The sequence below is a fragment of the Peromyscus californicus genome, unplaced genomic scaffold (genome assembly GCF_007827085.1).
Source record: "Peromyscus californicus insignis strain IS unplaced genomic scaffold, ASM782708v3 Scaffold_6__1_contigs__length_162567912, whole genome shotgun sequence".
Lineage (NCBI taxonomy): Eukaryota > Metazoa > Chordata > Mammalia > Rodentia > Cricetidae > Peromyscus > Peromyscus californicus.
In genome coordinates, this window is record NW_026294584.1 from 22,957,034 (window position 1) to 22,971,932 (window position 14,899).

Here is a 14,899-nt window from a genome sequence, read left to right on the forward strand (position 1 = left end):
GTTCTGATACATTCGATATTTCAATGTTCATGCTATTTCAGTTTCAAAACATTAAAAGAGACATTTTTCAAATCAAGGCCCCATTTCTTCCTCAGTGGGGAGTCTAGTTCATTCTACATAAGAAGGCCAATAATTTTGTTGGTAAGAAGATACTCAAGCAGTAACCTGGAGCAGAGCCGGAAACTGCCTCCCACAGCTCCTCAGCATGGCTCTACTCAGCAGTTTCTACTACCAGAAAGAATTCTGCTACCTTCCACCAAAGCTCTCAGCATTAGAGCACTCTCTCTCAATGAGGCTCTACTGTGGGGTATTATATCCAGATGTGGGTCCACATCAGTGAAAGACTCTCTCCTTGGGTTTGTGGCTGAGGTTACTGGCACATTGCTGGTACACTCAATGGGGTACATTGCTGGGACACCCAGTGGGGCACATTGCTGATACATCTGGTGAAGCCACAGTCTTCAAACAAGCATCATCATCATCACCCAGAGTGCTTGGGAGAGCACAGATTTCTAGCTCTCATGTCCAGAGAGTTTCTGATTTAGTCGGTCTCCACAAGGACCTAATAATTTCCATGTCAAATATTCTTTGGTGATGCAGACCCAGCTGATCTAGAGACTATGCCTTGAAAACCAATGAATCATGTACGAAGACATCAACAAAAGGATGCTCTACTGAAAAGACAGAGCCTCCAATTGAATCCACAATGGTGCAATTAACCCTGTAGAGTATACAGGGATAAAGAGCAGTGACACAAGTAAAGGACACACTCAAACAGCACTTCTCCATCATGATTGGGCAGGGAAGAACGGCACAGCTACAGCTATTTAATTTCTTTCATTTACCACCAACTTCATCTTACTGACCTAATCACCTCAGAACACAACAACAGGTGCACAGCTGCTGTGGGATGTTCTGTATGCTGTGAATATGTGTTGTTCTGACTGGCTGATAAATAAAATGATGATTGGCCAGTAGCCAGGCAGGAAGTATAGGCGGGATAAGCAGACTAAGAGAATTCTGGGAAGAGGAAGACTGAGTTAGGAGATGCCAGCCTGCCGCCCAGGGAGCAGCGTGTAATGACACTCAGGTAAAGCACAGAACACGTGGCAACGTATAGATTAACAAAAATGGGCTGAATTTAAATGTAAGAGCTAGTCAGTGGTAGGCCTGAGCTAATGGCCAAGAAGTTTTAATTAATATAAGCTTCTGAGTGATTATTTTATAAGCAGCTGCAGGGTCCGTGGGGCTGGGCAGGAACAGAGAAAACACAGCCACATGTCATGAAGTACCAGTGCTGCCCAGGGATAGCCTGGGCTGCATCCTATGTTCCAGCTATTATTTGTGCTGCATTCTCCTTGGTGATCAGTGCATTTTGGTTTTCCCTGCTTTGACAGCCATTCTCTTAGGTTTCCCACATTCACTATTCATGTGCTGTCGCTGTTCTGGGGACTTTCTCCATCCATTTCATAACCTAAACTTCAGATCCTTCTCAGAGACACTACCCTTCCTCATAGCCTCACTTCTGATTATTAATAGGCCAGTATTTCTAAACATGTATTTTACATGATGTTTTAAAAAATGTTCCTGTCTCTTTGTTTGAAGAAAAGGTGGATAGGTTCAAGTGATTGAAATTGTACACATATATTTAAATTTCAGTTTTTCACATTAAGACTAAGGGTTTGATTTTAGTTAATACTTTTATGAGGCTGATTAATTGGGATATCAGTATTTCAATAGAATTATAAATGGAATACTAATATGTATGCAGTGTGATTGACAACTCTGCATAAAAGCTATAGGAATTCTGGCCCCTTGGAGATGGGATGTTATTTTGCTAAAGGCCTCATCCTATGGGTAAATTTATATCTTCTCATCTGTGGAACATTTGCTAATGATGCAAAGACGTGTTGCATTCTTTTATGTTGCATTTGTTAACTCTGCGAAGCTGTGTTACTTTGCCTGTCTAAAACATCTGATTGGTTTAAAAAAAGAGCTGAACAGCCAATAGCTGAGAAAGGGTAAGTGGGGCTGCCAGACAGAAAGAATAAATATGAGGAGAAATCTAGGAAGAGAGATCGAGGACTAAGAAAAGGAGGAGGACATCAGGGTCCAGCCACCCAGCCAGACACAGAATAAGAAGGAAGGAAAAGATACACAGAAATAGAGAAAGGTAAAAGCCCAGAGACAAAAGGTAGATGGGGTAATTTAAGTTAAGAATTGCTGGCTAGAAATAAGTCAAGCTAAGGCTTGGCATTTATAAGTAAGAATAAGTCTCCATGTGTATTTATTTGGGAGCTGGGTGGTGGTCCCCCCAAAGGGTAAAGGGTAAAAACAACCAACTACAAAGAAACCCTGTCTCAAAAAAAAGACCCATGTTATTCAAGTGGCATTTCTAGAGGGGGCAAAGTGAAAGGGCCATTTTGTTTACTTACTAAGAGTCTAACCCATGGCCTTGCCTATGCTAAGCACATTCTCCTACTAAGCTACAAACCCCATCCCCTAAATTGACACTTAATGAGGTGATATGCCTTACTATTATGTGAAAGCCTACAAATTTTTGGATAAACTTTATGTGCTTTCAAATTCTAACATTGTATCTTGAGAATTCTTTTCCTTCCCGTGTTTTCTTTAAATATCAGTTAACCGTTTATTGAGAAAACATGTGTTGAATTCTTTTCTATGCCAGGTCTTAAGATGGATGTGGGAAAATAAAGACACATAATATACACTTGCCTTCTTCTAAAAGCTCACAAGACAGTGTCCATAATTTTAAGCAAGATGTAAACATGTTTGACATAGCAAGAATGGAAGGCAGATGCTCCTAAATTGGCTCTGTAGACTGGGGACTGGAAAACACAGCTGCTTCCTGTGCAGGAGCCGTGGTTTGCATACCTTGGGGCCAGGCTGGCCTCTCCCAGGCATTCCTTCTGGGCCTCTTGTTCCTGGAAGCCCAGCTTCTCCCTGGAGGAAAGGACACAAATGCCTCAGCTGGTTCCTGGAGGACAGAACGCAGAACCCACCCACAAAACACACCAGACCTTCGTTATCGTCTCAAAATTATAGTGGAAGCTTATCAATGACTAAATTAACATTAAACTCCCCTTTCACCAGAGCGGCTGAAATACCACAAAGAGCTCTGGTCTCCCAATTTCCAAAGCCCTAAGCTCACTTTCCTAGGCTCTTCACTCACCTTGAGTAGGTTTTTGGGGGTTGTTTTTTGTTTGTTTGTTTTCAACAAGAAAGACATTGCACCTCGCCATCTGCTCTTTTTCAGTAGTTTTGTTGAAAACCGGGTGCTTCAAAGGTCAACAGAAAATATTTCAGCGCATCTTTACAACAGCCCAACTTCCTAGATGCATCTACAGACTTTTTTTTTTGGAGGAAGAGAGGTGTTTTTGTTTGAGATTAAATTGATGTGGTTTCTAGAACTCTTGAAGAAAGCCAAAGGGCCAAGGCCAAAATACCGGCCATGACAAAGAGTGTGTGGGGCACCACGACAGCCATGGAACCAGGCTCTTTCTGAGGTCAATGAAAAGAACATTTGTTCTCAGAGATGCTGTCTGCCCTGGGGAGTTTAACCCCAGATCCTGGAGGACCGAGCTGCTCCTCTGGTCCCTCTGTTTAGACACTGATACTATGAAAACGATAAGATCACCTTCTTTCCAGAGGCTCCATCTTCCCCAGGTACTCCAGGCTGTCCTGGGAGCCCCACTGCACCTGGCTCCCCCTGGTGGATAAACAGATATTTTATTTAAGTGAAATGTCCTTACTGCGAACCTCCATTTTGTGGTATTTGAACATAACTTACAATACTGAGAAAAGCCTCTGGGCAAAGAAATGTGATTAGCAACTAAACTTCACAACTTTGGGCAAGTTACCTGATCTCTCTACTTTTCATTCTTTTGCCGTGGGTTGAGTGAGCTTAGTTGGAAATAGGGCCTTTATAGAAATAACCAAGTTAAGATGAGGTTATTAAGGTGAGTCCTGATTCAGTATGACTGGAGTCATGATAAAAAAAAGAGGACAAGGCCCTGTGAAAACAAGCGGAAAACCTGAGACAACAGAGGCAAACGCAGAAGAGGGGCGTGCAGCCACAGGCAAGGAGTGCCGAGGATTGACGGGCATGGTGGCAGCTAGGCCAGGAAGGATTCTCCCCTGTGGAGTTTGTTGAAAGCACCACGGCTGTAGATATGTTGATTTCAGACTGAGAGCCTCCAGAATTATGAGATTTCCGGTTTTCCAGGACTCTGTGTATGACATTGTCACACCAGCTCTATGAAACTGCTACAAAAGGAGAACTGCGGAGTGTGGTTCTGACCCCCATGCAGCTCTAATGCAGCGATTCCCTTGCTTTCCAGGTGACTCGTGATGAGCAATAACTCCTTTAAGCCAGTCGCTAAAGCACACACACTGCTTTCAAATGGCATGGTAGTGTTCTTACCGGGGAAAAAAAAAAGTGCTGAACTAATTCAAAGTCAGCCAACCTGCAAAGCTAGTGAGGGGGGGAAATCACAGTAAACCTAAGACTGACTAGAAGTGCATGACAAAAATGAGAAACAGAAAAACTCAAACACAAAGCAGGCCCACTCATAACATTAAAAGGGGATATTTCTAAAGTTAATGATAAATGAGTAGCAGGAATGATTAGCGTGTTAAAAGAAATGATGCCGTGAGTAATATTAGAAAAGGAAGTTATATGAACTTGTACACAGTACAGAGTTTTGAAAAGCATTTAAAATTCAGTGAAAATTTCAAACAAGGACACTGTAACTCCTGTATACACATGTTGCACATGTACACACACACACACACACACACACACACACTCATACACACATAAATAAGAACCTTTTTTAGGAAAAGAAAAACATTAACAAATGCATAATTTTCAAGAACTTTATTAAAAGGTCGAGCTTTGTAAAGCAATGCTGTTAGGAAATTAATTTAAAGCCTCTAGATCAGTGGTTCTCAACTTGTGGGTCGTGACCCCACAGGGGTTGCATATCAGATATTCTGCATATTAGATATTTACATTACGATTCATAACAGTAGCAAAATTACAGTTATAAGGCAGCAAGGAAATTTTAAGGTTGGGGTCAGCACAACATGAGGAACTGTATTAAAAGGTCCCAGCAATAGGAAGGCTGGGAACCACTGCTCTGGATTCTTCACTTCCTAAGACAGCGAAGCTCTGTTGACTTCCTCGCCAAGCCAACACTAAACTTTCAAATCTTTGAAGAACAGGGTCTCTATCTTATAAAATCTTATAAAAGATTTCAAAACAAAACAGAAACAGAAAGAGGCAAAACCCACCCATTTTGATTTAAATTAGCCAGTTTACTCGTAGACGTTGACTCAAGAAAAGGGAAAATTGGACACCTCAATAAATGTTTCTCATTTGTAACATCAAAGCATGGAAACAGCCAACATCCCCACCACCAGGAAAATGGATAAGTAAATTGTGGTATCCCTGTACAAAGGGAGGCTTTTCAGCAACAGAAACCATTATTCACACACTCTGCAAAGTGCGTATCAAGATAATTCTTCTGCGTGGGCAGAAAAAGCAATCCGTGGTGGAGCAGGTCATTGGAAACACATCAGTATGTAGAAGTTAGGGGGACAGAAGGGCAGTTTTGCAGAGGATGCATGGTAGCCCTAATGAGCAATGGATGCCTGTATTATCTTGGTTTTGAGAGGGTTTCAAGACCATTCATACACCAAAATCTATCAAAGTGTATATACTAAGCATGTTTATTTATTATATACTAAGAACACTATGAATGGTTATTTTAAAAGGCCACAATGTCCTCGATAAAAGATTAATCAATTGAAGCATTCTTAAAAAGTAAATGCCATGAGAAGTTGAGTTTACCTAAAAAAAGTAAAATACAAGAATGATTCAACATTAAAATCCACAATGTTCTCAATAAAATATTAATCAACTGAAGCATCCTTAAAAAGCAAATGCCATGAGAAGTTGAGTTTACCTAAAAAAAATAAAATATAAGAATGGTTCAACATTAATATCAGATAAACAGAGTAACAACTATTTCAGTAGCAATAGAACTTCACTAAAATTCATTACTTATTTATAATAAATAAGACAAAATTGGTAAAAATTGAAATAGAAGAGACTATCATTGACCTAAGAGAGTACTTCAAAAATTTACAGCAAGCATCATATAATTTTGTTTCTTTTCAGACAGTATAATTTCATGTAAAAGAGTATGAAGCACTTCAATGGGAAATAGTAAGTGATTTCACAGGGTGACTATGGGTAAAAGTCAGCATGCCAAAGTGAAAACAGAGCAAGGGATTCTCCAATAGGCCCACAGTAGCCAATCAGAAGTTGTTGGAAAGAAAACAATTCATACTGACAAATTTTCTTTGGGGAGTCCGAAAATGACCTTAAGCAAAAGTATGAGATAGAAGATCTTTATAGAAAAAAAATGAAAATATTTTCCTGAAAAGTTAGAAAGCCTTACTCTGTGGTTGGAAGAACTCAATAGCTAATCTGTAGATTCAATGAGATAATTTATTAAGTTTGATAATCCTAAAATGTGTTAGAATCACCAATAAGCAAGAAAGATAATAAGAATATTTTTCTTGTCACATGATGGGATGTTTTTCCCTTTGAGGAAGGTTCTTATGTATCCCAGGTTGGCCTCTAACTTGCTGCATAGCCTCAGGGATGACCTTGAACTTCTGATTCTCTTGCCTCTACCTCTTGAGTGCTGGGATTGCAGACATGCACTACTACACAGACTTATATAGTACTGGGGACTGAATCCAGGACTTTGCACATGTGTTAAACCCACAAGGTGAGAATAAAATCACTACCATGATTTTGAGTCAAACTTGAAGCCAGTTTTAATTAAATACTGGCCAGGATGATGAACTCTGGCCAGATCCATTCCTGGGTTCCCAGAAAATGGCAGCAAGTTACGTTTTGCAGACACTTAAAAAGGCAACCCCATAAGGCCACCATATTTCCCATCAGGTCCAATCAAGGACAAGTGTATATCCTGACATACTTCCTACCTCCCTACCTCCCACCTGTATCCATCCAATCAGGGGCAAGTATACATCCAGACATATTTCCTGCCCATCTACCTCTGCTTCCCACCTACATGTGATCAAGCACATCAACTGTAATAGGGTCAAACAAATTTGTTTAAGGGAGTGAAAACATGTGACTTGTTATCTCCCATAAACAATATCTTCCAGCATCTCAGGAAGAACCTGTCCTTGGACAAGTGGCTTGCAGGTTAGAGGCATTTTTGTTTCATGGATCTCTTAAGCACAACAATTAGAACTTAAAACATAACTTTGGTTCTCACACATGTGAGGCAAGCACTCTACCAACTGAGCTATATCCCCGGTGACATGATGTATTTTAGATCTGGAAGAATCAAGACCGGAGGCAATAGTGCTGAGAAATATGAACAGATGTGGGGAAAGAATAGAGATCTAAGCACTGATTCCTGAGGATATATGCATGTAAACTGATACAAGGCATGGGTTGCACTGCAAACCAGTGTGGCAAAATGGTGTTCTCAGCAACTGGAACAGACACATTAACAATATGGGAGGGAGCTAGATTCCTCATACTGGCGCCCCACACAAAGCTAAAGTCCACGTGGATAAAAAGATTACTTTAAAGTAAAGCAAAGCATAAAGTTTTCAGAAAATGACATGAGAATATTTTCATGACTTTAAGATGTTTTAAAATAAGATTTTAAAAGTACAAGACATAAAATGTGAGAAACACACCAAAATGTCAAAGGATAAATACTGGTTACAACCTAGGAGAAGATACTGGTAACCCAGCCAACAAAAGCTTAACATCCAGATGTATAAAGGACTCTAACGATAAAAACCTAACAGAAAGTACTTAGCATCCTTAGGAATCTACAAACAGAAAAGATGAAGGCCCACTGAGCACATGAAAATGCTGTTTTAATTTTCAGAGAATAAGAATTAAAATGATGAAGCATATTTTTGCATATTTCCTATTTTTCCAGTTAAGACGAGGCTATAGTGTGAGCAAGAAGTGCAATGGCAGTCCCCCGTGAGACAGGGCCCCTGCAACACCCAACCAGAAGACTGTGTGCTCTGTGACCTCACACTGCCACCTCTGTTTGCTTTCTACAAGTCAGGTAAACTTGTAGTCTGGCATTTACAAAAGGAAGTGTGACATGTTATGGCAGGAGCATGGGCAAAAGTCAGACAAGAGAAGAAGCACTTTAAATACCAGAAACAAGAAAGGGAGTAAACACGGAATGAGATACTCTCATACAGTGAAGCATTTTACTTTTACATGAGAGAAACTTCAGATTAACTGGAAAAACTGGGATTTAAACCTCGATAGTCTAACTGATGATCCTTAACATACTATGGACTGTCTTTCTAAATTGACACGTAAATTGTACTTTACAAGAGTATACTTGTATACTGTATATCTATATGTGTGCATACATATATGCATCATATTTAGCACTTAGCATAGTATGTAGTATATCAAAGCCATGCATGAATGACAGTTCTATCACTTTATTAATATACTATTACATTTTGTGGCATATGTATATTCTTGTTAAGCTTACATCTGACATATTTATTCTTCTAGTATCCAAATGTTGACAAGAACCTTGGCAGTGACAGCCAAATAATGGTGAAGTGTAAAACTCAGCATGGTTCACTAGGGCCTACATACCTTCAGGGTGAATAACAGAACCTGTGACGGTTAGAGCAAGTATTAATTTATCCCTTCAGCAGTATTTAAAAGCCCACCATATTGTCAAAACTGGATCCAGTAACAAATGAGGTGAACACGGCCCCTTGGTCCCAGGGAAGTATGAGTTTTATAACAACCCTGTCTGATAGAAACACCAAGAAAACTAAGAAATAATAATTACACTTTTCCTCTTAGCACATTTTTTTTCTTTTCCTTTTTTTTTTTTTTTTTTTTTTATTTTTTCGAGACAGGGTTTCTCTGTGTAGCTTTGCACTTTTCCTGGAACTCGCTTGGTAGCCCAGGCTGGCCTCAAACTCACAGAGATCCACCTGGCTCTGCCTCCCAAGTGCTGGGATTAAAGGCATGCACCACCCCCCACCTCCACCCCCGGCTCCTCTTAGCACATTTTAAAGTTAACAGAAACAAGCTATGTATATGGCATATGCATGCTTTTTCTTGCACTTGGAGGTGAAGGAAACCTTACATCGCATTATGTAAATTGCCTGGTTGCATCTTAGCAGCAATTAACTCAACTCACCTTTGGTCCCTGTATTCCAATTCCCATTGGTCCTCTAGGGCCTGTGGGTCCCATCTGACCAACTTCTCCCTAGGAAGGAAAGAATGTTTGAATATTAAAGCACAATAAAAGTCATATATTCCTGTCTTTGATCTCCCTGGAGCTTTTGTATATCAACAAAGTGAGATGACTTTATGTACCTAATTCTCACCCCCCACTACACACACACAGAAAGAGAGTAGTAGTTACATATGAAACCCCTTCAGTTACATGGAGTTTTATTGTAAGTGTGACTTAAACTATAGGGCATGTGGTGTACACCTTGAAAAGATAGACAAGTTACCTTGTGTAACAGTTAAACAGACACATAGACAAGTTACCTTGTATAACAGTTAAACAGATACATAGAAAGCCCCACTGATCTCTGACCAAGACCAACAACAAAACCAGAGAGCAACCCAAACTCTCAATGATGCATCCCAAATAAAATAGGAGTACACACCTGTAATCTCAATACTAGGGAGGCAGAGGCAGGGAGATCCTAAGTTAGAGAATTACCTGGTCTATACAGAAAGAGCTTGTCTTCCCCACACCCCAAAAGACAAATAAATGAATAAACAAACAAGCAAACAAATAAATCAATAATCTGAAGGGTAGAAATGATGTTTTTCTTCTTGTATATGTGCTCCAAGGTGAGCAAGCATTTTTGAGAAGTATCTTATTTATTTATTTACAGCAATGAATAGTAATCCTTGAAGCAGTGTGGAAGGTAGCTGATTATACAGTAACTGCCTCTCCTGAAGCTGTCTCCATCTTTTTAAATGCTAGAAGTTGAAGCCGCTGTGGGCATGCTGATGAGACTGCAAGCTCACCAACCCAGAGAGGCTTGACTGTATTGACGCCTACTTGCACTGCTAAAATAGGGTCTCCATAATTAAAAATAAAAACAAGATATAAAAAAAGATTATGCAAGTAAAAGCATTTAAACCAAGAAGAATATGTATTATACCTTCTAAGTAATTAATAAAATCAGTATCATTTGGCATTAGAATGTTCTGATTTTTATGTTAATTCCATCTCTTCTCTTGCAAAGTCATTGAATTTCAATCATAAACAACAATTACACTACAAATGTATTAAACTTTTCTGTCATTCAGAAAGTTACCTTGGAACCAGGTGAGCCTTGTCCTGGGGGTCCTTGTGGACCAGGTGGACCAACTGGACCTTGAATCCCCTTTAGAATAAAAGTTTTAAATGTTATTAGTGAAATTGAAATGTTTGGAGGACAGCCTTGTATCTTCTGAAGTGAACGTGTAGCTCCTCACTACAAATTGCTAACACCACACCAACTATTGACGGGACCACTGGAAGCATCCACTCAAACCCCATTGTTTAAATTCCAATGCACATCCTTTCCTTCTATAATAGTAAGATAAATTTCAGTTGGCCCACATAAATACCTAGAATAAATCTCATGCTTCCAGTGAACACCTTTAATCCCAGCATGTACTTGGGAGGCAACAAGAAGCCAATCTGTATGAGTTTGAGGCCAGTCTGGTCTATATAGTGAGTTCCAGACCAACTAATGCTATATAGCAAAACTCATGCTTCCTCATCCCTAGAAGAGTCAGGTGTAGGTATGTGGACTCGATCCTGACTATTAGGATGTGGATACAGTGAGGTGTGTAAGTTCTCATTCAGTCTAGAGCAGTGGTTCTCACCCTTCCTAATGCTGTGACTCTAATACAGTTCCTCATGTTGCAGTGACCCCCAACCATAAAATTATTTTCATTGCTTCTTCGTAACTGTAATTTTGCTGCATACATCATAATGTAATATAATCATAATGTAAATATTTGTGTTTTCCTATGGTCTAAGGCGACCCCTGTGAAAGGGTCATTCAAAGGGGTCGCCATCCACAGGTTGAAAACCTGTTGTAAAGGAAGAACTGCTCGTGGTTCTTTTCTTCTTCCTGCGGACAAGCCATGCAGTAGTCTTATACCATGTGGATGAAGAAAGCTCCCAGGGAGACAGGCTAATAAGAATGGAGAAACCTGGCCCCTTGACGACACTGATGAACACAGCCTCTGCCCAGCTTGGAATTTTCAAGGTCAAAAGGAAAATTCCATAGTGCTAAACCAATCCACACATCTCTTGTCATGTGCACAGAAACATATTTCCTAGTTGGATGCAGGGACATGTTAAAGACATGACCTGGACTCTAAAAGGCAAGCTGACATACATCAAAGTGAAACATGTTTAAATACATAATTCCTTGCTGCACTGTAGGTAAAAGGAAGTAGAGGAACAGAGGACTCACAAACGACTTTTCCGGAGAAAGTTATCTAGATTACAAGGAGTTTTCTTTGTAGAAAACGAGAAGGGGCTTGGTTGAGACTTTCTTTACTCTTACCTGGAAGGAGGACTTCAGTGAAGCCACTTTGATTTTGCTTTGGGGAACACAGGGCACTGTTTTCTGACTCATGCCTGAGTAATCTAAAATGGCCTGCAGTAGCCCAAAGGGGCCAGATGGGGACTATCCTGGGTACCTAGAATTTATCAGAGCAAAGTTGTGTGAGAGCTTCCTGTCAGTAAAATCATGCAAAGTAAGAAGCAAGGGTGGCCTGGCACTATTTTGAATCTTGCCCAAGAGACTGAGAGGGGCACTAGGGCTGCAGCAGGAAGAATGGAGTCCTGAAAGACGCAGACTGAGAGAGATGCAGCTGGGTATCTTAGGAGGACTGACCAAAGGGATTGACCAGAGGTCAGAGCACATGTCTCCCAAACCCTGCCGCCCAAAGCCATGCACCACAGAACCAATCAAGAAAGAACGTTCATGTTCTTCTGCACAGTCTCTCTCTGCTTCAGCCCAGGAGAAAAGAGAGCCCCTCATCCCCTCCAGTGTGTCCCAGATAATGAAGATTAAGAGAAAGTTAATAGTAACCAGAGAAGTTTTTTGTCTGATACAGAAAGAAACCCGGGATTTGCAACATGCAGCAGTCCTACAACTTTAGTGGTCTAAAGGAGATTCAAGTCTGTGCTAGGCTGGAAATTTCAGTCAATGGCAGGAAAGAGAAGATGTGGTCCCCACTGGGGGAAAAAATTGAGGCTATCAAGATAAAAACATTAAAATCATGCTTGTTTGCATCCCATAAACTGTAACTGTAGAAATGTTTATAAGATACATTATTAATTTATGCTTATATAATGCAAAAAAGACATCTCTTTTGCTAGTTAGATAATACAGCTGCTTGTTTATTTTTTAAAATATAAATATTGGGGCTAGAGAGTTGGTTCAGTGACCAAAAGCACTTGCTACTCTTACAGAATATTGAAGTTCACAGTACCCACATGACAGCAACAATCAACTATAACTCCAGTTCTAGGGAATCTGATGCCCTCTTCTGGCCTCCACAAGTAATAGGCATGCACATAGTGCACATACTTACATGCAGGCAAATGCTCATACATATAAAATAAAAACAAATACATTTTAAAATAAAATACAAATATTCCCTTTTCTCTGGTTGATGAGACTGAGCAGTCCACAAATTTTAGGGAGCCACAATGGTTATAAGAAGGAACTTCTCTAACTTTATAGTCATCCACAGTGTCATTTAATGGACAAGGAACAAAATACCACAGTATGTACATAGTGCATGTGTGCCTACATATCCTTGTCTAGTTACTAATATTCCATTTCACTCTGTGAAACATCTGAGGTGGTCGAGTCTATAAATATTTAATTGAAATCTGCAGACCATTTAAAGGACATTGTCTACAGGTTGTTGAGGAACAGATTTTCCTCAGAAGTATATGATTGGAGAAATACATTTCTATCAGGAATCAACACAGGAAGAAGCGATGAGCACAAGAACATGCCAGATGAATGTGAAGAACAGAATTGAATGACTGCATAAGCAGAGAGTAAGTTTAAGTATCACTTATGCCAGTTCTCACCAAAGAATAAATGAATTCTTTGCACAGAATATTTACAAACATTTCCACTCATTCTCCTACCCATTAAGGGTCAGCCCTGTAAAGACATTTTACCTTTAAGTTTTTGTTTTTCTTTTGTAACGAAGAAAGGGCATATAAAATTGAAAGCAATTGTTTTTAAAAATTTAACTAAAAAAATAGCAATCTCCATTAAGACCCAGCATTAAAGGGAACAGGAAGCCAGGAAGTAACAGGTGGGAGGTGCAGATCCACAGACCATCTGGACAGACTGGGCTGCCTTTGAACCTCATTGTCAGTCCCAGATAAGTATCACAGCCCCAACAAACCGCAAAACCCAGGATGTGACAGAGCTGCCAGGATCTTGGGACCAGAAGGCAGCCCTGCAGGGCCCAGCAGACAAACCATGGGTCTTGAGAGTCAACCTGGGAGCATCAGTAGCCAGAATACCCAGCTCTGATTATTACCTCCACACCTATTTACAGATTGACCTTGATGTTTTCTGCACCTTAATCCTTCTAACATATTAGACTGGGAACTCTGCCAAGGGTGAGGAAGTGGGAAAAGGAATATTAATCAACCTTACTATTGCTTGGGATAACAAATATGTACTAATAATGATAAAAGCATTCTTAGGAATGAACTCAACACTTCAGGCCAGCAATGAGATTTGGAATTACCTCACTTTCAAACCTTTTTCTTCTGTCATCACTCTAGGTCAAGGAAGTACTATTCATTCTCCAGGCAACATAATAATTCAAACTGTAGCCCTAAATTTTAATCAGCTGAGCTAGCCACTTTCTAACCAGGGCAATGAATCTGTGTCTGCTGGTGGCTTTGATTAAATGAGACTGTACGGCTAAAGGCAGAGAGTGAACAATAGTAGTGCTGATGTTCGGGCTTCGGACCATTTACATTGGACAGTTTTCCAGCTTCCCCGAGTATCAGAAGATTTTAAAAGCAGTTCCAGCTCTGAGGATCTAGACATCCTTCCTTTCTTCTGACCACAAGAGACCCCATGTCCTTTACAAACAAATCCCATCATGTTCTGCTTCTTTTGGGGAAGGATGCCTTTAAGTTAACTAGGCAGGCCTGTTTCCGGTACTTAAGTCCCAATGCTATGCTTAGGTAGGAGAATGGTAAGGGGATGTGAAACACTCCTCTGATGGTACTGGAGCTGAGAATACAGTTACTTCAAAGAGGAAAATACTACAAGCCAGCAGGTAAGAAAATACTTCTCTCCCAAGGAGGGCTACACATATAAAATATTATACCAGAATACCTACCTATTAGTAATGTCTTAATATAGGAATTGAAAGTCCTAAAATTATAATCTCCTCATGATACTATTTTATCCTTTCCTGCATTATTCTGAACTAACACTCCACTGGAATTCAATTGCCAAATGAGCACAGACATGCTCGCAGGTCTGATCCTCCCTGAACACAAAGACTGGGATGAAATGTCTGCCAAGAAAGAGGAAGCAAGAACCACTTACCTGCTCGCCTTGACTTCCGATGCCAGGAATACCCACTGGTCCCTGGGGTCCTACAGGTCCCAAATCCCCCTGTCAAAATATGAGTAGACAAAACATCATTCACCCATGCCTTGCTAATCTGGAATTGACCTAGATTAAAATCTATCTTTATACTTTTAACACATTCAACATGAAAAATCAAATCCTG

The 14,899-nt window shown here is 40.2% G+C and overlaps 1 protein-coding gene across 1 annotated transcript in view; it reads right to left on the reverse strand.

Annotated features, from left to right (window-relative positions):
* Col28a1 (collagen type XXVIII alpha 1 chain) overlaps nt 1-14,899 on the reverse strand; it is a 178,117-nt gene that overhangs the window by 102,029 nt on the left and 61,189 nt on the right. Inside the window, exons 16-20 of the mRNA XM_052721312.1 lie at nt 14,713-14,781; nt 10,423-10,491; nt 9,279-9,347; nt 3,659-3,730; nt 2,896-2,964 (exon numbers count right to left, since the gene is read on the reverse strand). Coding sequence (XP_052577272.1) covers nt 2,896-2,964; nt 3,659-3,730; nt 9,279-9,347; nt 10,423-10,491; nt 14,713-14,781 — 348 coding nt within the window. The remainder of the gene's footprint in view (nt 1-2,895; nt 2,965-3,658; nt 3,731-9,278; nt 9,348-10,422; nt 10,492-14,712; nt 14,782-14,899) is intronic.